The sequence below is a fragment of the Cupressus sempervirens genome, chromosome 2 (assembly GCF_028749045.1).
Source record: "Cupressus sempervirens isolate cs-2001-9-10 chromosome 2, ASM2874904v1, whole genome shotgun sequence".
NCBI lineage: Eukaryota > Viridiplantae > Streptophyta > Pinopsida > Cupressales > Cupressaceae > Cupressus > Cupressus sempervirens.
In genome coordinates, this window is record NC_143119.1 from 360,822,182 (window position 1) to 360,848,573 (window position 26,392).

General features: G+C 37.1%; 1 protein-coding gene across 3 annotated transcripts in view; it reads right to left on the reverse strand.

The window, feature by feature from the left end:
* IBR3 (acyl-CoA dehydrogenase-like protein) overlaps window positions 1-26,392 on the reverse strand; it is a 403,438-nt gene that overhangs the window by 268,791 nt on the left and 108,255 nt on the right. For all 3 annotated transcript variants that reach the window (XM_089813746.1, XM_089813745.1, XM_089813744.1), the window contains exon 7: window positions 14,561-14,638. In XM_089813746.1, the coding sequence (XP_089669872.1) occupies window positions 14,561-14,638 (78 nt within the window). The remainder of the gene's footprint in view (window positions 1-14,560; window positions 14,639-26,392) is intronic.

Consider the following 26,392-nt stretch of genomic DNA (forward strand, 5'->3'; position numbering starts at 1 on the left):
CTAGTAGGAGAACCCCATCCATAAACTGCTAACAACTGACGAGCAGCATCGAAATGCTCGCAAGCGATAGAAATGTCTCGCTCGCCAACTCTCAGCTGACTAGACACATGATTGTGCCGACTAGTCGAACTCCTATACTCTATCCCTAGTACGCTGTCCAGAGGAGTAACCTCGGAATAGCTATCATCTGTAATACTCGGATCCTGGGACTCTTCTGTAAACTCGGTCATATCTGAGAGATCATCAACCCATTCCAACAAGAATGGTCGACTGGATATATGAACAATGCCCAACACAGGTGTGTAAAAACTAATTCCAGCATCAAACAAGTTGCTGGCATGGATGAGAACTACACCTGGCAAATTACTAATCAAGTCCATGATGGTGCAACAGATACTACTACCAAGGAATGATAGATATCTCTGGTCAAAATGATCCCAAGTACTAAGATAAGGATCCCAACATCTAATCCATGAACGGAAACCAGCTGGCAATTCAAGTAAACTTCTCACCTGAGTAATGTGAACAATACCAACTGACTTCACGCACCTGTCTACAATCTTTGAATCCGGAGTGTGAATGCTAGACATACTCATATCATCATCATGTGACCCAACTGTAAAAGAAAACTGAGTCCCTTCTATACACGCTAACTTCCGAACTGAACTCACCTCAAGACAAAGCTCGTCCATGTGTCTCTCGAGAATCCTGGAGAGCCAACCGAGTACACACCAAGGAATTTCGAGTATCCTCCAGCTCATGAAAAAGCCGGTCAACCTCCTTCTCCTCCTTCTTCACTGCATCTTCCTTGATCTATTGTAAGTCGTCACAAGAAGAACTTGTTGCGACTCCTTTCTATCTCTCCCGCAGTTGAATCATCCAAATGTGATTCTCAATCAATCCATGTATCCTATCATGATGAGATAAAGCCGTGACAATATCCTTGTCCCTTGTCTTCAGCTGGCTTGCCAAACCAAGTGAAGAGCTACTAGCCTCTATCTCATGTGAAGAAGCATCCAACTGTGCTTGATTCTCATTTTCTGCAAAGTCCTGAATGCTCACTTTCCGATCAACTGTACTATCCTCAAACATGACAGTATCCTCCACTGCTGTAACTTCATCCAGCCCAACTATATTTGAATCACTATCTGTGTCAATCATGCAATCTGGTGTGCCTATGATATCACCTTCTGATGCAACTGGCTCAACCTGCACAACATCTGAAACCCCTTCTGCCTGTGAAGATGATGCAGACAAACCATTACCTGAAGATGTGCTGAAGTCTCCCTGTATCGAATCTACATGTCTGTTAAACTCCTCATACAAGTTTCTGCCTGTCATAGGGAAAGTATGATCCTTAGGCCTATCAAAGCGTTCAATCAGTCTCTCTATGAACTCCAAATATGAGGTAATGTGTGCATGACCCATAGTGACCATACCATGATGCCACCACTTGTGTGCTAACCCATCCAGGTGAATTGTTGCATACTTAATAGCTTCTTCCTCAGGCATAAAGTTCAATTGTAAGTATGTGTCAAGCTTTTGAACCCAAGCTCTTGCTGTAGACTTCCCCCAGCCATCATAATATGGTAACTGAAGTTTCCCTACTTTCTTTCGTAGCTCATAGCTCTAGTTCCTGTCATGTCCACATGGCATATGCTTCAGCCGCACATCTATATACTCCCTAAAGGTGATTGCAGCAATAAAATCTGGACCTCCGGCTTCCCAATCTCTCCTTAGCTATTCTTGTATATCAGTGATCTAGGGCTTTGGTACGAGTTGCTCTGGAGCTCTAGGAGGAAATATGGGAATCATGGGCCGCGAACTCACTGTCCTAGTTTGTTGGGGTGCATGACTGAAATTGTTCCCAACTTGTTCGCCTCCATTATGTGCCCCATCCTGATTATTACCATTCTGATTATTTCCTCCACCCACATTAGCATTCAACCCCATTTGACAAGCCATCATCTGCATCATAAGCTCAAATCTCTGACTCTGTTCCTGTGCTCTTTGCTCTGCTGATCGTTGTCCCTGTGCTAAGGTGTCTAATAATTGTAAGAATCTTTCCTTTCCCTGATCTAGACCGGCATTCATTTTGTCAAACATTTTTCTCTCTATCTAGCTATTCCAAATTCCCTATAAGACCTCCACAGGATGGCAGGACTTATAGCTCTAATACCACTGTAATAACCCCAATGGGTTATAACTTCTTCAAACACCAAAAATCTTTATACTTCAGTTGTTTGACATTTCGTCAAACACTTTGCAAGCAAGCTCTGATACCACTGTAATAACCCCAACAAGTTATAACTTCTTCAAACACCAAAAATCTTTATATTTCAGTTGTTTGACATTTCGTCAAACACTTTGCAAGCAAGCTCTGATACCACTGTAATGACCCTTTTCAAATCTGCCCTCAAAAAATGCTGATTGAAGGCTCAAAGAATTTTGTCAAACAATTCACATGCAAGGGACATATGACTGATATAGTATTTCAGCTTGCTTTAAATGACTTTTTTCAAATTTGCATCAATGAGAATCTAGTGATAGAAGATTACAATGAACTACACAATGACCTAACATGAGTGTGCTCCTAATTTTGACAATATTCAGTGCATATATTATGATCTAAGCATGAGAAAAGAACACCTACAGCCAACTGGCATTTTTGCAAACAGTTGGTATGCAAACTATCTAGCTGATAAATAATGAGATTGAATTGCTTAAATGACACCAGCAACTATTATCTTTTTGATTGCAATCAAATTTCTAATACAATGCTAATGAAATATGGCCAAGACTTTGGCATTTACATGGATTACCAAAATGACAATGCTGGTATAATTGTAAGGAAACTTGGCAATAAAGAATATAATTGTTTCCACATAAACTATAATAAATCTAAAATAAACACGGAGTTAAAATCCACATGCAAGAGAATAGACAACATACCCACAAAATTGTGACACAAGATATACCTTGGGAAACCCTCATTAAGGGAAAAACCCAGCCTCCAAAAGCATCCATCACCATGTATTATTCAGCAAAAAATATCATTGTCATACAACCATGGAAGCCTTCATGGCCATAGCCACAACCGAGCAAACTATGTGAACAAGCATGAATCCACACATCCCATGCCATGCTTTCAACCTTCACAAATGCTCCATTGGCTAACCTGTCAAGCCTTGTCCCGCTTGACTCTTGCCTTTTGTCTTCTCCTTGTCACTCTCTCTCTCTATACAACAACTACCCTTGTGGCTGCTTATATAGTAGCAAGTCCCACAAAACCACTAAGTGGTATTACATAAACCATGTGCTAAAACCATGTGCTACCTAACCCACTAACCCCACATTTAATATTGGGCATTTAATTCTTTTTCCCAATATTAAATAATTACATAAAATATTATCACAATGTTACAATACAACTCATCAAGAATATTCCATGGAAATCTTTACATGTTGCACATCCATCTAGGCACAACATTACATAATAAAAATAATAAAATAACAATATTATGCAATGTGTGCAACACCCATTATCTCAACAATCTCCCACTTGTTGTATACATTGCATAGGGTCAATCCGTAGCCACACAAATGAACAAGGGAACAATCCCTCCCAGCACATCCACCATCATGGATCAAAATACACCAAGTGCTCCATCCTGGTACCCGTGACAAAATTAAAGTATCCAGCATCTCAAACATGAATGATCTCACCTCCTATTATGCCACTCCCACTGGACATACATAAAAGCTATCCAAAGAGAAAAGCCACCCAACCTGTCGCATTAGAAGATCATAAAATCTTGTACCAACTAAAATGCCAAGCACAAAAACCAAATCCAAAGGTAATCACATGTATCCGTAGTTGTCAAAATATCCATAGCTAAAATAGCACCCACAGCAAGTGCCAAACCCATCCAACTATCCATACCTCAAAGGTATAACAAGTGAATCTTATATCACCGACATATCCAATCTATAACTTGCAATCACAAGCTTCAAGAGCAATACCTACAACATATATACCAAGAAGCTCCCACCGCAAAAGATAATGTCAAATCTATAACCAATCCACTCATAACATCTCAAAAAAGTGAATCCATGTAGTATCAAGGACATCCACAATACATAAAATAATATCCTGCAAGAACAACTCTCATAACAAGTCTCCAATGCTCTCCCAAGTTCACCACAACCAACAGAGGAAAGAGATAAAGGAATAACCATGTCATCTCTCACATGACATACATGAGCACAAACCAGTGATCACAATCTCTAACCAATCTCAAATCCAATGTAGGCAAAACTGAACATCCAGGAAGATAACCAAGACCAGAGAAACCATGCAAATCATAACCTGTATCATGTCCTTCTACACACACCTCTAGATGTAAATTGTGCAAGTATGATCTCCTCCATAAAACCCCAACAAGAAGCCTCAACAACACCCAAACCATACCATATAACTAATCATGGATGTAAGCCTCTCACAAGAAGATCAAACTCATAAACCATTCCTAAACCAAAGAATAACCATTCCTAATCCAAAGAATATGCCCAATATAAAACCATCTCCCAAACTCAACCAGCATAACAACATATGCACATGGAGATAACCAATGCTAAACCATCTCTCAAATGAACCCTCCAGAACTAACTCATGTACCATAGCTCAAGATCCATATCCATGAAAGACAAGCATAAATATAATGCAACTGAGAGAAACAATGGGCTATACCTCTCAAGTAGCAAACCGCCGAGTAGACCAAGAGTGGGGAATGAGAATGCTCATCAAAATACCCAAGTCTCCAACCAAGACTCATCTAAGAACAATCTCCTCTCAAGTCCATATCAGGTGACTGCCCCTCGGACTTCCTGCTGAAACCATCAACCGTCCCAACAAATACTTCTCTAATCCAAGAGAAATCAACGTCACCATCGTCTCTAAGTATCCATGAGCACCTGTAACCAATCAATCCATGCCAACTCCAAATGCAACATAGCAATATCATGAAGTATCCAGCTTATGATCAGTGTACTCAATACCAAGAAACTAAACCAAGATCAATGTCAAAGTTCCAACCATGTCCTCAAGAACATAAACATGACAACATGATCTTACCATCTCAACTAAAGAGACAACATGCTCCACATGAACATACTATAACATGTCACAACTCTAAACACGTATCAAGAGTATACCATGACATAATAATGAAACCATCCTCATACTAAGGATAACATGCCAAATAAAAGCATAAACCACACCTTTGCCAAGAACCCTGTGAGTCCTCAAGATGCAACCATCTCCACACACCATGAAGAAAACCATCTCCACATACCAGGAAGAACCATCTCCACATACCATGAAGATAACCAAGAACTCCATGAGTCCTCAAGATCTAACCATCTTCAAACACCATGAAGATAACAAGTGCACCATGCAAATGTCAAAGACGCTTCTGCAGCAACAGGATCTAAGACAAACCTCCAACATCTACAAACACTCAATAAATATATCAATGCCAACAACTCCCACTCAACCGTGGTACCAAGTCACCTATGGCATTATAAAATCCATCCTCTCCAAACCAAGAAGATATAAACCAAACCAGGAACTAATCCTGCACTGTCACCCCATCACTGTCACAAGCTCCCACTAAACCATGTATCCAAGCTATCCATGACATTATGATGAAAAACCATCCTCTAACCATGAGAATCAACCAAGGCATCAAACCATCAAAGAACTCAAAGTGCACATCATGAGCTCCTCAAAAGAAACCAAATAACCATGATCCTCAACCAAAAAGATATACCACCATAACTAAATCAGAAATCCAAGCTAATGAACATCAAGGATGTACTTGTATAGCCAATTATGTCATACCAAAATCCATGACACCATGATCACATCCATGAACCGAGCATCTGTCTCTCAATATGTCCAACTTGTCAGCATAGTCAACCACAATTCTCTGCCATGATTGTACTTGGTAACAACATCTCATCCCTTCTACATGAAGATAAAATCATGTTACTTAGGGCATAGACAACCCAAATCCAAGCCACCAATATGAATATGCATCAATAATGAAAGATCAATGGGCAAAGACAACCCATAACCAAGCTATAAATGCAACCTGTAAGTATAGACCGCTTACAACACTGCACAACTTGTAGATCCAACAAGTCATCATGCATATCTAAATCCAAACACTGATAACCATATCATCATGAGACCAATCTGAAATATGAACTGAGTATACAATGACATCAAAAACTTAAATCTCCAATGCCATAAACTCACAATGTTACCATAGTCAAAATATATCTATAAGCTGTTCAGATAAATATATCACCAAATAAATCATGCCAAACCTGCACTAAATCTGAACCAATGTGTAGAGCTCTCCAAGAGCTTTCTGTTGACTACTGGAAGTCCAAAATCTGACTCCGTATGCCCAAGTTATGCCCTAATCCGTGTTCAAAATAAACAACATCTGACTTTAGGGCTCTTAAAACATGGCAAAATTTCAAAATCACAGAACCAAACCTATGCCATGTTGTAGTGCTCTGAATTAGCTTTCCAACGCCTGTAAGAACTCTGAAATCCGATATTCTGAGAGAAAGTTATGGCCGTTTTACTAAGATAGTCTTTTTACCATTTTCAGTACGATTTTTCATTTTATATATTTTCAGTGACGAAAATTCCGATGGGATTAAATTTGACGGCCATCATGGGCTGAAACTAAAAAACTCTTTCATTTCCTCTGAACATGGCCAAACTAGGGCGTATTATATATCAAATTTTATGGAAATGTCAACCCGGATCCAATGGTGAGGTCTGTTTTTACCCAGGAGGTCATTTTTGCATGCTACCCCCCAAAACCCTCATTTAAATGAAACATCCGAAAAACTCTTTTGTCCAACAATTTCACATACCCAAATATTTTAACATCCCATCATAACAGCAAACCCAAAACCCTCAGATCTGCAATAAAATATTTATATATCTTGCCCTTTTCTTTTTTTACCCTCTCATGCATTCCCATGGATTCAATCTAGGGTTACAATAATAAAACCATAGCTCTGATACCACTTGTAAGGAAACTTGGCAATAAAGAATATAACCGTTTCCACATAACCCATAATAAATCTAAAATAAACACGGAATTAAAATCCACATGCAAGAGAATAGACAACATACTCACAAAATTGTGACACAAGATATACCCTAGGAAACCCTCATTGAGGGAAAAACCCAGCCTCCAAAAGCATCCATCACCATGTATTATTCAACAAAAAATACCATTGTCATACAACCATTGAAGCCTTCATAGCCATAGCCACAACCGAGCAAACTATGTGAACAAGCATGAATCCACACATCCCATGCCATGCTTTCAACCTTCACAAATGCTCCATTGGCTAACCTGTCAAGCCTAGTCCCACTTGACTCTTGCCTTTTGTCTTCTCCTTGTCACTCTCTCTCTCTATACAACAACTACCCTTGTGGCTGCTTATATAGTAGCAAGTCCCACAAAACCACTAAGTGGTATTACATAAACTATGTGCTAAAACCATGTGCTACCTAATCCACTGACCCCACATTTAATATTGGGCATTTAATTCTTTTCCCCAATATTAAATAATTACATAAAATATTATCACAATGTTACAATACAACTCATCAAGAATATTCCATGGGAATCTTTACATGTTGCACGTCCATCTAGGCACAACATTACATAATAAAAATAATAAAATAACAATATTATGCAATGTGTGCAACACCCATTATCTCAACAATAATGCACACTTACAGCTGAAACTTATAATACCCTAAAAAAAACAATACTAACAAGGGAACCTGGTTGTAGATGGCTGTAATAATTTTCCTTCAATGTTGCCCCTTCTGCTTTACTTTTTCGAACTACTTTTTCGGCCTGCTTTTTCGGTTCCGCTTTTTCCGCTTGCTTTTTCGATTCCGCTTTTTCCGCCTGCTTTTTCAGTTCTGCTTTTTCCGCTTGTTTTTTCGGTTCCACTTTTTCTGCCTGCTTTTTCGGTTCCGCTTTTTCGAACTGCTTTTTCGTTTTTTCTTTTTTGAATTGCTACCCTGTTGAATCTCAAGACCATATCTTTCAATGGCATCAAGATTTTCAGCTTGAAGGGATTTCGTCCTTCAAACTATTGAGACATAACCTCCAGAAAATTCTCCAATTTTTTTGATATTTCCAACCATCCTTAAAAGAAGCTCTTCCATTTCTTTTATAGTGTTCTCACAAGAGCTCCATCCTTCGTTTTCTCAATGTGGGATAAAACATAACTCCCTTTATGTAACTTATGTCTCCAATGTGTTATAAAATAAAAGGGACTCTTTTAATTTAAATATTTTCCACAAACTATAGTCTATGCATTAATAAAGTTAAATATTTAAATTTAACTTTATAAAATAGCTTTATCAATGCAAAACAAATCTTATCAATGATAAACAAGTCTTCTTGCCGATTTTAAACAATTACCATCGACATACCACTGCCACTGGATGTCCACCCATGCCCAAGATGACTTACTATAAATAGTAAGTATGCCCAAAGTTGCCTCAAAACCCCTCAGAAAGACCTGCAACTGAAACTATATAAACCAAATGGCCTCTAAGCCCCTTTAATGTCCTGGTTAGCCTACGGGAGCGTGGAGAAATAGGCTAATGACAACATCATGCTATGAATGCTAAAAAGGGGACATTACAATATGCCAAATTGTGATTACTCCTATCATTCCATGCCTTGGGACAACGAAACCTTAAAACAAGCTCTGCAACGAATGAAAAAGGAAAGGGTCAAATGGACTCCTGCCAGGAAGGCAACTTATAGAGATAAACTCATCAAAGCATGGAATACCCAACAAGCTAACCCCCTTATGCTCTTCCATAAAACTTGGCTAGTGTGGGATATGCACAAAATCAAAATTGAACAAAAAACCCCAGAATAGGGCATTGGAAATTTCAAAATTATATTATAAAACCCTCAAAAGAGGGAATTTTGTAAATAAAACCTGCTACAATTGTAGCTAAGGAAATGAAGGAATAAATAAGTCAGTAAGAAAAATTCAGGCCTTGTGTGATCCTCTTTTAAGTAGAGTCTGAACAGGAAATTGACTTAAACATTGTATGTAAATTTCTTTCCAGGCCAACTAAAATAGGGAAGATAAACAGCAATGGAAACACTACAAACAATGAAATAATCAATGAAAAAAATCCACCCTTTCCCTCGGACCCGTTGCTTCAAGTTTTGCAAAACACATAAACAAAGCTAGAAAATATGGAAAAGAAAATGAACAATCTGGCAGCCCAAATTGGGCAACATCAAGAGGAGATGCAATCTTCGCCTCCTCCCAAGACTGAACATGAAAATTCTGAACACAGTGAAAGGAATACTCAAGACTCACTCACACAAACTGAGATCAAAAGAAACTAGAAATATATTAATAATTAATGACTTATCCTCGGATATCAAAAAGATCAAACCTCCTAAGTTTTTTGGTTTCGAATCTAGAGAGGATGCAGAAGCATGGTTGACTGAAATGGAACGATATTTTGAGATTAGGAATTTCTCGGAAACCTCAAAGGCAGTTTGGGGAACATACCATTTTTTAGGGGAAGTTGCTACTTGGTAGGGAAACACCAAAGTTGAATTGAATATTAAGACAACTGAAATTACCTAGGAAAAATTCATGGCCATCTTTAAGAACCGTTGGTTACCTCAAATCTTCTACGACCAAAAGTTGTTGGACTTCTAGAACCATAAGCAAGAGGATATGTTTGTACACAAGTATTGGGAAAAATTCACCTGCCTGCTAAAGTATGTACCTCCTTATCAGCAATATAGGAATTTGAAGGTGAGAAAATTTATAATAAGACTAAACAATAGGATCGGAGGAGCAATTGATGTTCTCACTCCCCAAACCATGGAAGAAGCCCTAGAAAAGGTTGTTCGACAAGAACATAAAATAAAAAGAGATGATCCCATTCGAGATAATAACAAGAAAGCAAGTTCAAATTTAGAAGAGATAGATTCTCGATCCCACAAGAAACAATCCAAGGACTACAAACCAAGAGGAAATGGTAACAAGGACTTCAAAAGTAATCCCAATACAAATAAGAACGACAAAGGCAATGAAAGGAAAGGACCACTAGCAGGATGCTACAGTTGTGGTGGCGATCACTGTGCTAACAAATGTCCTAGTAAGGAAAAGACCAACCAACAACCTCAACCACCACTACCACCACAACAACATGTCTACGAATAAAGGATACACACAGCATTAGACAATCAACAAGAAAAACAACAGCTGGGTCCGATAGAAACTCCAGGTAAGATCTACGGAAACCCTGTCTCCATATTAATAGATACCGGAGCCACAAAATGTTTTATATCTCCAAACATATTAAGCAGATTTTCCAAGAGGTCCAATTACATAGTAAACCCATGGACGGTCGAGTATGCAAACCAGCAAGGGCTAAGGTAGAGCAATGTTTGTTTGAGGCACGCATTGACTTTCCAAATCTCTCTATAGAATTAAACCTATATGTAGCACATCTTGGATCCTATGATATCATCATAGGCATCAATTGGCTTAGTGAACACAAAACTAAGTTTGATTGTCTCGCTAAAACAGTAGAATGTTTGGATGACCAAGGCAGCTCTACAAGCATCAAAGGAGTTTTGAATGAAATCAAACCATGCCAAATATCTGCTATGCAACTCAAGAAATGTCGAAGAAAAGGTTGCGAGATTTTAGCAATTAAGATTGAAGATTTGAGAGAACCAATAGATACTACTTATGGTAATGACTACATCTTTGAAGATGGAGAAATTAGAGAAAAATTGAGGGAATCCTTCGAGGAAAAGCATCCATACCTCAAAAATTTTCAGTATGTGTTTCTAGAACTTCCAGGATTACCTCCATCTAGAGTGTTTGATTTTTACTATAGACTTGATACTTGATGCAGAACCTATATCCCGAGCACCTTATCGAATGACCACCACAGAGTTGATGGAATTACAAATACAGTTACAAGATATGTTAGATAAGAAACTTATTCAACCCAGCATTTCACCTTGGGGAGTCCTAGTATTGTTTGTCAGGAAGAAAGATGGGACTATGAGACTGTGTATAGACTATAGGATGCTCAATAAGGTCACCATCAAAATCCAGTACCCACTTCCTAGAATTGACAATCTGTTTGATCAAATGAAAGGTGCTTCAGTATTCTCAAAAGTTGACCTAAGGTTGGGGTATCATCAGCTCCATATTAAAGATGAAGGCATTCACAAGACTACATTCAGAACTAGATATGGCCATTATGAGTTTACGGTACTACCCTATTGGCTAACTAATGCTCTGGCAGCCTTCATGAACCTGATGAATAGTATCTTTCAAGGCTGTTTGAATAAGTTTGTATTAGTCTTTACAGATGATAGTTTGATTTACTCACGAAACAAAAGAGCACATCAAGAGCATTTAGAAAAAGTTCTACAAAGGTTGAGAGAACATAAGTTATATGGGAAGTTGTCTAAGTGTGCCTTTTATCAAAAAGAAATCCAATATCTAGGACAAATTATATCGGCTCAAGGGATAGCTATGGATCCTTCAAAAATTAAAGCCATCAAGGAATGGCCCATACCTAGGAATGTGACAAAAGTCAAAACCTTCATGGGGTTAGCAGGATTCCATAGGAAGTTTGTTAGAGATTTTTCCAAGATAGCTTACCTAATCACCTCACTTCAAAAGAAAGGGAAGAAATTTATTTGGATAGAGAAATGTCAAACAGCCTTTAAGTACCTAAAAGAGAAGTTAACTACTACACCAATACCAGATCCCCAAAAGGAATTTGTGGTTATAACTGATGCATCTGAGGAGGGATTAGAAGGTGTACCGATCCAAGAGGATCAAGTTGTTGCATATGAATCTAGAAAACTAAAAACCTATGAGCAAAACTATGCCACACATGATCTGGAATTAGCCGCCATTGTGCATGCCCTCCAAATGTGGAGGCACTACTTGATAGGGAAGCCTTTTGAACTTCAATCAGATCACCGCAGCCTAAAGTACATTTTCACTCATCCCGACCTTAATACCAAACAAAGGAGATGGTTGGAATTTCTAGCAAATTATGACTTTGACATTAGCTACATTAAGGGTAAAGAGAATAAGGTAGCAGACGCGTTAAGCTGACAGAGGCATATTTCCGCTATGGCTGTCATAGATATTAGTTTTAAGGATCAAGTATTACAGCATTTAAAGCAGGATGACTTCTATGCAGAGATTAGTCAAGCAATTCTCAGAGACCCACAAGACCTGAGATACAAAGACTTCAAGATAGAAGAAGATGGACTATTGAAGTATGTTGGTAGGATGTACATACACAAAGCATCGGAAATTCAAAGAATGAATTTAGAAGAATTCCACTTAGCCCCCTATTCAGGACACCCCGGAGTAACTAAGATGTTGACAGATATAAAACCCTTATATTTTTGGAAGGGAATAAAAATCTTGAATTGTTATAGAAATCAGTTAGTTATTTCAGTTCTGAAAGATTAATTCAGTTACTTTCACATGAAATGGATTGTAAGGTGTAAAAGATGTTTACTCCACTAAGATGGTTGTGTATTACTTTTCCTAACTGTTTTACATTCTTTAGGTTTTTTGGTACAAGTTGTGGATTTCAGAATTAAGTATCTATTTTTCAGTCTATTAATTTTATATGTTACAGTTAACCTGCAAAGCCTGTTTCTCTAGAACACCTCCTGCAGCCCAAAGCATCTTTTAGCAGCATAGCTGTAAGTATGGTCTCCAAATTTGGAGGAAAACTGCATGGTTTCATTTCCTTTTTTTAATGATAAATAGCTTTATTTTATTTTATTTCATTATTACTTTATTAAAAAGTGATAATAAAGTCACTTTTTATTATTTTATTATAACATGAATATAATATCAATTTATATTATTACTTTAATATAATCCCAAGCTTAGGAAACATTAATTCATTTCCTCAATACTATTTGAATCCCATAGGAGAACTAGAAACCCACTCAAAACAACTGGAAACCACACATGAAGTCCCAAAGTTAACAGCTCGGTGGCTTATAGGAATTCTCGCAACAGACCAACCTCCTGATGACTGTTGAGAAATCTAATGAGAGGGCATGACACAAAATTAGTTCATTTATTATAGAGCATTAGTATAGATTGGCGTGATTACATAATTGTACCTTATATTAAGATTACTTAGAAGCTTTACTTAATTCTTACAGGGTGAATTAAGAAATAATAAGCACATATCATCTCCCTGGTTGATGAGAATAATATCATCTACTTGATTGATGGAAATCATGGGCCACCTTTAACTCATATTAAGTTTATTTCAATACTTTATTTTATTCACTACGCAAATTGAGGAACAATGATTGCATATCATCTCCTTGATTGATGGGATTCGTATCATCCACTTGATACATACAAATCTCATTCACTACTCAATTTCTACCACTCCCTAGTCATTTTGAGAGCACTTGACAGAACTGATCCAACATGTTGAGTCAATCAACCAGATTGGTGTAGTTAATTCAACTCTTTTGGGACACTTGTCATCTTGAGTTGTGTATCCTAGAGTCTATATTATTTAGTCCATTTCCTTTGTCTTACCATTTATCTTGGATCATGAAAACATATATTAGAAAAAAAAATCTCATCTTGTTTGCATTTAAATTAGTGTCATCTTGTTGGTTTTGTTCCTAGGGAGCTTTAATCATTGCCTGTTCTATACTGAATCTAACAGTATTGAAATCTGTGGAGTTTCACATAGTCAATCTGCGCATAGAATTTGGTGATTGTAAGTGCCTCACAGGTTAAATTTGTCCCACTATATTACACAATTGTAGGCTTCTGACTGTGTAATAATTAGTCAAGTGAAGATCAGGTTCGCTTCTCGATTTAAAGGGTTTGGAGATCTTAGTTAATAGTAGCTTTAATGCTCTATTACTACAGTATGACCAGGTATGATGATAGAAGTACACTACCATGCATCCTTGTTTCTCATTCCCAAATCAAGAATGAAAAGGAGATTGATAGACTACTTACATACAACTCCAATTTTATATCCATTTTTCAATGCTACCAAGCATGCTGCTAAGGATTGAATTGAATGGCCCATATTTTGTAAATGTAGCATATTTTATTATGTTAAAATTGTGACTTGTCAGGTAAAATTCTGTAAATGTACTAAAATGTGTTACAGCTCTAGTATTTCGGCAAAGTTTTCTTACTGATCAAGAAACTACTTGAAAGTAGTACGTATATTAACCAGTCATACAAAAATAGATGTTTTTACTACATTGAGCCACTAAGCTTCCATTGCAATTAAATGTCAGAGGGTTACATGCAATCATAATCTGTCTGTATTTTCACATAAATCATTCATTCAGATCATCTAAAGAAAAAGCATCAAACTTTAAAGTCTGGAATTAGTGAGATGGTATAATACCATGCAGCTATAAGCAACATCACACATTTGGTTCCCCAATGTTGATAGTTCCCAATCTAAAACACCAATGACACGATCCTGTAAAAAAAGATGCAAAGAGAAAATTAGAAAATGCCAAAAATTTATAAAATATGTCAGCTCTAGGTGCTAATAAAGGAAATGTAAGCATCTCTCCAAGACGTGTCTTAGAATCTCAATTAAAACTTAAGCACCCGGAGAAAGAGTTAGACCAAACCGATCTTATTTTCAGACAGTTTCATTTAATTGATATCCTAGCATAATTCTTAGAGTTGCCTTTTATGTTGCTTAAGAATACCTATCCAAATTTCCAAATATGATGGTAAAAGAATGATATCTTGCATAATTTCATGTTTGGCAACAGAACAGTAATAATTTAAAATAAATCTTGTTCAGAATTGAAACAATTAGCTAATTCTTAGTCAAGATATTTTCAAATTTGTCATAGATAAGCAGAATCCATCTACAATGACAGCAACTAAAATAAGTCAACATTAAAAATGAAGATGCATATCACACATTCCTTGGTAGTATTCCAGCATACTATTAAGCTTCTTCACCTTTTCATTTAACAAGTCGCACATATTTTGCAAAGGATAAAACTGGCAACTACACACATTAAATATTCTGGAGAGGTTGTTTATCAAAGAATCTATTCAACAAGGTAAACTAACCAAATTCTTTCATATCAAGATTTGTATTAGACAACTTCTAAATCCAGGACAGTCATGGACATCAATATAAAACATAGTAGCAAGACTCAAATTCAGCAAGCTGATTTTTTATCCAAACTCAGCCTTGGCACCAAATTGGCAAATTGAAATCCCACGACATCAAAAGATCTTTAAAAATTTAAAACTTGTTTCAAGATCCCTTAAATAAATAAACCCCAAAGACAACAACAAACTCGTCAAATAGAAGCTCATTTGATCACATACACTAGTACAATTGATTACATAATAATAAACACAAATTTTCGCAAAAGAAAATAAGACGTTTACAACTTTAGATATACAAATATGGTCAAATGTATACAAAACTCATGGACTACGAAACCAAAGGCATCAAAACTAATTTCCAAACTAGACATATAATTCTATGGCTTAGACAAGCCTACATTACTTATCCCAACATCACACCAAGTCATGTGTAGGCCTTTATGATAGGTTCAAGATGATGTAGCCATCATATTTGTGTGTCTTAATGACTACTGTGTATTCAAGTTATTACTAAAATTTTCTTCGAGCTTTCAAGACTGCACGTTTAGTTGTCATGCTCATTAACAAAGAGGAACAATTATGCAAAAAGATAAATAGTTACGTTCTAGTTTGACCTTAGCTAGGACACTAAAAGATGGGATTGCTCTATGAGTTGTCTATACAGGTTATCAAAATGGCATTTCCTTCCAATTATGACTTGTATTAAGCAAGCAATACTCGTAGAATGCCAACTTTGCCTATGATAGCCATTGTATGCTAAACAAAGAGAAATGGTTATGTAAAAAGATAGATAGTTATGTTCTAATTTGACCTTAGCTAGGATATTAATAAATGAAATTGTTTTATGTTGCCTATGCAATGCATGATGATACATCTTTGCATTATGAAAATGTCATTTATTGCCAACTACGACTTCGAAAGTATTCAATGGTACAATGACAGTAGCATGTCAACTTTGCCTATGGCAGTCCCTGTATACTAAACAAGTTGTTTAATGTATAAAACAAGTTGATCCTTAACTGTGCATTTGAATATTAAGATGTAAAGATTTGAACAAGGGTATGTGCTTTGTCAATTTTATGACAATAATTCATCATTGGCATCTTACATGCTTAGACTTCAAATTCTTCTAAAACCTAGAATTTTCATTATAACTTCAACAAATCTAATACAATTGTCAATATATACATGAACCATAACATTTCATTGTAAGAAAGGAAAAACAGATATTGAAATGTGACTTATACCTTAAATGTTATATTTCTTGTATATTTCTGATGAAGAGAATGACATTAACTTGAAGACAAACATGGGGTCAATCCTAAATGGGCATGTCATAAACCAAACAAGCACTGAAAGGTTGTAGTATTTGTACAATTTTATAAATTTTTGTTCATCTTCTTCTTTTTCTTTTTTTATTTAATTTTTCCCCCAATCTTGATCAAGTCTAGTCAACAAGACTCACTGAAACTAGCAAATCTTGTCCACTCAAAGACTCAAGCGTCTTGTAGGACTTACCCAACCCAAAGTCCAAATGCCTAGGCATCAACAAGGCTAACTCATTGAGTTTTGGTGACACTAGGCAAGTAGAACCTCACCCACAATTTCACTAGACTAGGGGAGTGTCATGTCCCCTTTTCAAATAATTAAAAATAATAATCTTTGCTAAGGCAGGCAGGCCCAAAAAGGTGAAGTTTTGGAAAAAGGGGATAATCTTTGGAAGCTAATGGACTAATAAATGAAGATTATTATTAAAATATGTTTTATTAACCCCCCTTGGACGTGAGTTAGGGTTATGCCCTCTTTTAAGGGGTTTGGAGGCATTTTGGGCTGATTCCAGAACTTGATTTTTGCTCATTTCTTTGTTATTCTTCAGAGACTGCCAAACCTGTGGAGAAGGAGACCCAAGAACGGGAGTTTGCAGGTTTCCAGGGAGACCCAAGAACGGGAGTTTGCAGGTTTCCAAGGAAGCTAAGGACGGGAGTTTGAAGCCATTCCGTGTGCATGCTCATGCAGAGTTTGCCTTTGTGCTATACAGTGCAGATTTGTGAGTTTTCGAGTGTATTTTTTGTAAGAGTTTAGTGTTTCCGGTTGAGTATTTCATATCAGTTTGCGTTGCTGCTGTATATCAAACTTTTAAATGTTAACATAAAGCTGAAAATATGTATTTGGATATGATTATACTTTTGTGATAGATTATTGTGGTGATTCCGAGCTATTTTGTGCTATTTTCGGGAGCCCGATGAGCATTGTTTTTGTCCTCCGTTTGGGAGCTATTGTGTGCATGTTATACAGATCTGGAAATGTCATTTTATAGGCTGTTATGCTGCTCAAATTTCTGTAAAAATGTCCACTTCCAGATTTATTAATAATAGGTGAAGCTGTGAAGCTTTTGGCACTATTTCTGGCATACCCAATTTGGGGTTTCTTGAGAAACTTGGTGGATCTTTGTGATATTAGTTGTTTGATTTTGAAAATCTGATTAGAGGCGTGAAATATCATTTAAAATCAGTAAAGGGACATTTCAGTGGTATCAGAGCCATGATCTTGCCAGCCTAAGGGTTTGTAGAAGTTTGCATGTTAGTTTTGACAACTACCCAAATTTTGCATGTCAATTTTGACAACTACCCAGATCTTGCATGTCAGTTTTGACAACTACCCAGATCTTGCATGTCAAATTTGACAACTACCTAGATCTTGCATGTCAAAATTTGTGGTTGCATTCTACTTCTAATCATTTGCATGTTAGTTCTTGGTGAATTTGGTGGTTGCATGTTGCTTCTAATCAGCTGAATGTCAAAATTTATGGTTGCATGCAACTAAGTGAAAGAGAAAAGAGATATTTATAGCGAGAAAAGAATAAAGAAATGTTGATCAAACCTCCAGTTGAAAGTAAAAGTATAAAATCCAAGGAAGGAAAAAGTATGGCTAATCTCAATGAGATGGCAAAGAAATTCTTCCAAGACATCCAAAATACCCAGAAGCAAACAGTGGATAGTTTGGCAGAAACTAGAGAGGCTTTGCGAATATTGACAAAAAAATTGCAAGGAGTTGCATCTATTAATGAGAAAGGGAGCACTTCAGAGGAGTCAAGAAATCTGAAACTCACACCCTCTCAATCAACAAAAACTATTTTTCTGCATGCAGATGAGCCACCAGTGCCAAATCCAACCCTTAATCCCATGGAAGAGGTTACAGGTAACTTGATCGCATTAAGAGCTACTTACAATGGTTTAGATGATGAATTTCGTAGTTTAGTTCCTTTTAGAGAATATGTGGATATGATGAACACTTTGATGCCCAAGAAAGAGTACAAAAGGGAGCATGACATAAGTGGAAGAGAGCTCAAAAATAAAATAAGCAAGTTTATAGCACCTACTTTTGATGGAACAAATAAAATTTCAGCTAGAGCATGGCTACAAAAATTACAAACCTTCTTCACACTTAACCCCAAGAAGGAGAGTGATGCTGTTCAAATTGCAAGTCTACACTTGGAAGATGCAGCCTATGATTGGTGGTATCATGGAATGACTACTCAAGGTCATGATCAGGTAACTACATTTGATGATTTTAGTCAAAGAATGATAGATAGATTTGACCTCAAGGATGATGATTATGAGGATGTTGTTGTGCATGATGGTGAGATACCTGGTAGAGATGAGCAGACATTGAGCATCCATGACTTTTTTGAGAGAGAGTATCAGGCACAATTAGATTCTTCAACACATGAGGTTGAGACTGGTAGTACTTCACATGATTTGTCCAGCCAGCTGAAAGTGAACAAAGACAGTATTTTGACTTCATTATCTCATCATGACAGGTATGTGGAGTTAGTTGGTATTGGTCATATTACTCAGATGAGGAGTTTTCTTGAGTTACCAGCTGATTCTAGTTTACAGCTATGGACTCGAGATTATTATATTGGCATTTGGGATTCAGTTGACTGGAGATCTTTAACACTTTTTGGTAGCAGTGTTTGTTTGGGTGCTATCATGGATTTGATTAGCAGATTGCATGATGTTTTCTTTTCTTGTGCCAGCAGCTTGTCCGATGCGGGTATTAGTTTTTATACACCGGTGTTGGGCTTTGTTCATATATCCAGTCGACCATACTTGATGGAATGTGTTGATGATCTTTCATATTTGGCAGTGTGTACCAATGAGTCCCAGGATCATATTGGCATTGATGACATCCAGGAGGATGCAATGGGTAGTTTTGAAGACTTACTTTCCTTGGCAATTTATTTTGGTACAGAGGAGTTAGACATCAGTGCTACAGTTTTTGATACTCCATATGTTGATATGAGCTTTGGAGTTGATTCACAGGATATGGATGGTAATACTCTAGAGACTAGTAACTTTGAGGATACTCCTTTAGACAGTGCATCAGAGGAGGTTTGTAGGGGACAGTCTAGCCAGTGTCATCATGTGTCTAATCAGTTGAGAGTTAGTGAGCGAGACATTGCTATCGCTTGCCAGCATTTTGATGCTGCTCGTCAGTTGTTAGTCATTTATGGATGGGGTTCTCCTACTAGTGATGAGCAGGGAGGCAGTTATCTTTCCTTGACAGAGTTCCACTCTTTATGGGAGGCTATCCAGATTCTAAGACAAGATTATATGCAGTTGGTAGCCGATAGATATTATCTTATGGAGTGGGGCAGTACAGCATACGATGCATTGTTGGCCAAGGAAGATGAGGTGAGTGAGCTTACTCAACAGCTTGAGGTGACTTCTGAGATTCTTGAGAGTACACAGTTGGCTTTCAAGGAGTCACGGTTTCATTTGGCTAAGGTGACCATGGAGTTAGAGCAACTACAGTCTTTACTAGATTCTGTACAGTTACAAGCTATGGTGTCTGATGATTCGAGGATGTCCATGGTCGAGATTGTCAAAGATAGTGGAGATGGGGATGCATCCATCCTTGATACTAACATTGGCATATCGGGTTCATCCCCACTAGAGTCAGGTTCAGTTGAGTTGGGTGCTGCAGTAGATTGTTGTGGTATGTCTAACATGGTGGTGACCTCTAGCACTAATGGCATGAAGACTAGAGATGCTGTATCAAAGACCATGTGTGATGTTGGTGAGCCGATAGTTGGCATGGTTCCTGCTAGTAATACTACTCCCTTGGCAATGTCTTTGGAGGTAGTAGTCAGTTCCAACTTGGTTAGTGATCGATTGTAGTTAGTTACATCTGGATTGCAGTTTGAGCCACTGACTGAGATTGGCGCATTCTATCAGCATTACATTATAAGGTATGCTCATCAATTTACCTTTGATGACCATGTTGATGAGATGATGATACAGAATTGTACTTTGGTTCCTAGTGCTTATCATCAGTTATGGGATAGTTTAACGTCTCAGGATGAGAGTTGTGATGGGCACGACATGGAGATAGGTTCTACAATTGACAGCTTGATAATACATGACTTAGAGCAGTAGCTTCAGAGTGATGCTTCAGTGGGTGTTGTTATTGATTCTACTCCTTTGGCTATGACATCTCTTGACTTAGCTGGTGATCAGTCACAGTGGGTTGTATCACTTGTTCATGGTGAGCTTTTGACTGAGGTTGGTTTTTTTTATCAACATTATATTGCAAGGTATGTACATCAGTTAGCATTTGATCCTTGTGTTGAGGATTTGATGGCAGGAAAATTTGGTTTGAGTTCCAATTCTTGTTGTTTATCTTGTGATGGCTTTTCACCATCAGGGGTGCATGGTAGTTATGGTTATGAGACAGTGGTCGGTGATCTACAGAGTTGTGTTAACTGCAGGCGCTGTATAGTGTGTGGATTCTCCATACTTGGTACAGTTTCATTCAGGAGCATTCACCATTGTTGCAGAGTTGGATTGTACATTCCGTATAGGCCAGTGGAATGCATTGATGGTATTTACTGTGTTGGTAGTCCACTCTACTTGGGTTTTGATGTTATAAGAGTTTGTGTCTCGTGGGTTTCTGACTGTGGAAGTTGTGATTTTGGAGTTTGGTTGAGCTATAATTGTCAGTTTGATTATGGATTCCTCTTGGTCATATTGCAGAGGATAGTGCAGGAGCCTGTGTTAATTGGTAGTAGTATAGTTCATGACTACATTTGGGATCCAGGTGGATTGATTGGTTTATTGTTCAACCATTGCTTGAGGACAAGCAATGTTTGGGAGGGGAGGACTTGTCATGTCCCCTTTTCAAATAATTAAAAATAATAATCTTTGCTAAAGGCAGGCAGGCCCAAAAAGGTGAAGTTTTGGAAAAAGGGGATAATCTTTGGAAGCTAATGGACTAATAAATGAAGATTATTATTAAAATATGTTTTATTAACCCCCTTTGGACATGAGTTAGGGTTATGCCCTCTTTTAAGGGGTTTGGAGGCATTTTGGGCTGATTCTAGAACTTGATTTTTGCTCATTTCTTTGTTATTCTTCAGAGGCTGCCAAACCTGTGGAGAAGGAGACCCAAAAACGGGAGTTTGCAGGTTTCCAGAGAGACCCAAGAACGGGAGTTTGCAAGTTTCCAAGAAGGCTAAAGACGGGAGTTTGAAGCCATTCCATGTGCATGCTCATGCAGAGTTTGCCTTTGTACTGAACAGTGCAGATTTGTGAGTTTTCGGGTGTATTTTTTGTAAGAGTTTGGTGTTTTCGATTGAGTATTTCATATCAGTTTGAGTTGCTGCTGTATATCAGACTTTTAAATGTTAACATAAAGCTGAAAATATGTATTTGGATATGATTATACTTCTGTGATAGATTATTAAGTTTCTGTGGTGATTCTGGGCTATTTTGTGCTATTTTCGGGAGCCCGATGAGCATTGTTTTTGTCCTCCGTTTGGGAGCTATTGTGTGCATGTTATACAGATCTGGAAATGTCATTTTCTAGGCTGTTATGCTGCTTAAATTTCTGTAAAAATGTCCACTTTCAGATTTATTAATAATAGGTGAAGCTGTGAAGCTTTTGGCACTGTTTCTGGCATACCCGATTTGGGAATTCTTGAGAAATTTGGTGGATCTTTGTGATATTAGTTATTTGATTTTGAAAATCTGATTAGAGGCATGAAATATCATTTAAAATCAGTAAAGGGACATTTTAGGGAGGAAGATGACAAATGTTGAAACATGCAATTAATGAATTATGATGATGATTTTCAAAGGTAGTCATCATAAATTTATAATAGTTAGCTAATTAATGTATCAACATTTCCATGATGAAAATAATTTGTGCCCAATTTGTATTCAAACCTTAGTTGCTGATTCAGGTGTGAATATAGATGCAGATGTGAGAATCAGATGCGTGGATGCATGAAGAGAAAAAAATTGGGGAGGGGGAAGGGGCATTTGGATGTGTGTATATATGTATGTGTGTGTGTATTTAAAATATATATTATGTATATGCAAAGAAATGCAAGAAACATATAAAATTAAATAATTTGATAGTATGATACTTCACAAATACCATTAATCAAGATATTTGATAGTTCACAAATATTCAAGTTCAAATTCGAATAATAATAACTAAATATTCAATAAGCCATACCATATATGTCTATGTTCATAATTCCCATGCAAATCAAAAAATATCACAATTACAAAATCAAAATATAGTTCATGATTAAATGTTCATCAATCCAAATCAGAATCATATGTATTCATTAAAAAATTCCTCATCATCTCCAACTCCTACAACTGCAGCAAGTTCAAGATCATTTGAATCAAAAACGGTTCCACTTGAACCAGATGCACCATGTGTCATGATGTTATCAGCATCATCATCTCTAATAGTAGTAAGATCTTGAATTGTTACATCCAAGTTCGCACACTTAGGTTCTACATCCCAAAGCTTGGCTGCTCCTTAGTAGTGATGATCCTCAAATGACAAAAGATGCAAGTTGGTATGTATGTAAACCAAGCCTTCAGCTTTTTTTGAGCCCAACCAATTACACTCCACTGAGTGGATAAAGGAGTACGTACTTTAATCCCATTCAACAACCAAAGAACTTGCAACTTGGACAATGTTCACAAAGTTAAAAGTAAAACATAAAAATGAAAAGCAATTTAAAGCATTGTAGAATACAAGTGGTAAACAAAAAACAAAAAATTATTACTTGTGAGAGGATCTTGATTGCGAGAAGTTGTAGATGCTTAAATGGTTGACCATAGAGGTACCACCATGTGATAGCTCCCATGTTACTTTGGTCCTTTATTGCAATTAGACTAAGTTTAGCTTCCAAATCAAATAAGCCAAATTCTGTCCTAAATTTTTTATTCATGTCAATCTTGGAAGAGTCTTGAAAAAACTTTGTAGCACCTGCTAGCAACATCTTCATCCACTATGGTGCTACTTTATCTGGCATAGCAAGTATTTCCTTGCTATAGTACCTTGGAGATAAGGCATATGCAAGGAGGTGCAATGGGGTAGTCATCTTTTCCCACTGATTATGAATGATTGTTTCTAGTTGATTGCATACGGCTTCACAGTGTGTGGAATCATTCTCATGTGTTTGTATTGTATAATGTCCCCTTTTTCTAGCCATTATTCTCTAATGCGTCGTTAGCCCTTTCCACCATGGTCCCATGGGCTAACCAAGACTTTATAGGGATCAATACAAGTTTTGGCCTAGGCACTTTCCAACTCAAGACAACTAGAATGGATACAGCGGGGCTTTCCAGATACTTACTATTAATAGTAAGTTACTAGGGGTTCCTTATTTCTAGCTTTAGTGTGAGACTTGAAGTGTCTTGCCAAGATCTTTCCTACGAGCTATCACATGTAGTTTTCTGAGTTCAATTAATTATCTATTTTAATGCCTGAAGACTAAATTTTTCCAATAAAGTGATTTTTAGGCCTAAAGACTAAATTTTTCCAATAAAGTGATTTTTAGGTTAAAAGGCAAATTAATAAGTCACATTATCTTTATAAGACTATATTATTCTCTAAATGGAAAAGGACAATTAAAAGAGGAGAATAAAAATAAAGAGACGGGAAAGGGAATCTAAAGAGCCATGAGGTTGTGCTTAAAAGAGGAAGGAGTACATTTTAATATGCTTGGTTATTGTATATGGTTTCTGATTTCTCTTGGAGAAATTTGGGAAGCTTCGAGCTTTCTTTTTCGGAATCCTAGGGACGGAAACCTTTAGGCTTCTTGGTGGATTGGACAGAAACCTAATTCATTTTCAGAGTGGATTCACAACATAGTTCACCTTGTATTTCAAATTCATTTCTTATTATCCAATCTAGTGTAGTTTTCTATACCTACGATTGGATTTGATATTGTTCTACATAATGTCCCCATTATTAGGGTTAGTTTGAGATGAGTAATACCTATAAAGAAATGTTCGATCCAAACAATAATATACATTACTTATATAATTCTAAATCCAAAACTTCCCCATTTTTAAATCCTGCCTTAAGGACATCTCCAAATCAGGATTACTAACCCTCCTGAGGGGCTCCAAGTCCCAAATGATATATCATCGATTCTAGTACCATCCTCATTTACTTCTTTGTCTTCCCTAGAGCACACCCCTTGAGGACCTTGGAAGGGATATCCCCTATCCAAGGCCTTCTCACATATATATGTTGACTCATCAGAATATTTTGGCAAATGGAGATTATATCAATCTTAGGCATGTTAGTCAGATGGAGATTATATCAATCTCACACACCAGCATTATAGGAATTATAGAAATCTCATTTGTGTCAGTCAGATGAAGATTATATCAATCTGTCATACTAACACTATAGAGATTGGATCAATCGTTTCCCCAAATATATTGATCTCTTCATAAAATATCTAATATCTCTCAATATTCAATTAATGAAAATAATATCAAATTCTAATGACCCTTTGATAATATCTTTTTTGAATTAATGAGAATTTTCAAATAATATATATTCATTATAGAAGATTAATCATTAATCATGGAATTCTCCCATCACCTCCATGTAATTCCTCCATCACCTTTGTATCGTTCACTTGTCACCTCTGTGTGAGTCTCTTGTCACCTCCGTGTGGCTCACCTATCACTCTCGTATGACTCACTCATCACCTCTACACAGCTCTCCTACCACCTCCATGCGGTACTATCTTCAACCCTTGTCACCGTGCAGCACAGGCAAAACCATACAGCTAAGTTACAACCCATCCCTTTAGCACAATATGACAGTTTGATCTCCATTAGAGTATCACAGTAGCACAATATAGTATAGCAAATAATATTAAGTAGAGCAATGGATAAACACGTAAATAAATGAGTGGTCACCACCAAAGTAAGTTTTTTCAAATAGTATCTTTAATTTAATTAATCTTAACGTACAAAGTGAAATAGCTAAAATGATATCTCCAATGGCAGACTAGGGTGGTTACTAACCACTGAAACGATTCTAGGATAGGGAGGATATTGCAACTCTGAAACTACAATAGTGTCAAACTACAACTACAGTCCAAATGTGAGAGGAGATTCTTATTTCAAATTCTGATTTTTATCTCCTTTCTGTGATTTACATTTTACGAAGTCTCCCCTACTCCCATTTTAAAATCTGATTTGATGCTTGAGGAAACCACCCTGATTGTTCACACCGTAGCTTGTCACTCTTTGTAGAGGCTGAAGTAGAACTGGATTTTGGAGGCAAATTTTATTGGTAGGGCCAAAACAGTTAGCTCAAAAGTGGTGGCAGAAACCACGTTGTGTCATCCATATGAGGACAAAGGGGGTCGGACTTGTCGAAGCTTAGACAAGACGGGGTTGGATTCCGACCCCTCGTTGTCACTTCCTCTTTTACATTTGCCAAGAGTTTGGACTTGAAGTTTTCCGTTTTCTTGAGATTTCACCTCAAACTCATCTTCTTGGTCAACAATTTTTACTTCATTCTTGCAAGTCTTGATTACAAATTCCTTCTTCAAAATTCTGACTTTCACATTTCGGTGGCTTTTGGGCCTATCAAATCTGATCATACTTAAGTGAAAAACTGATTTTCAACCTTAATTCCACATTCTTTTATCACCATCCATCCCACTGAATTTTTTGGGTCCTCATCTTAGAGTGGACAAGAAGGGTTCAACATCCAACTCCTCCTTGTCCCTTATTATCAAGCTTCCAACTTGGAG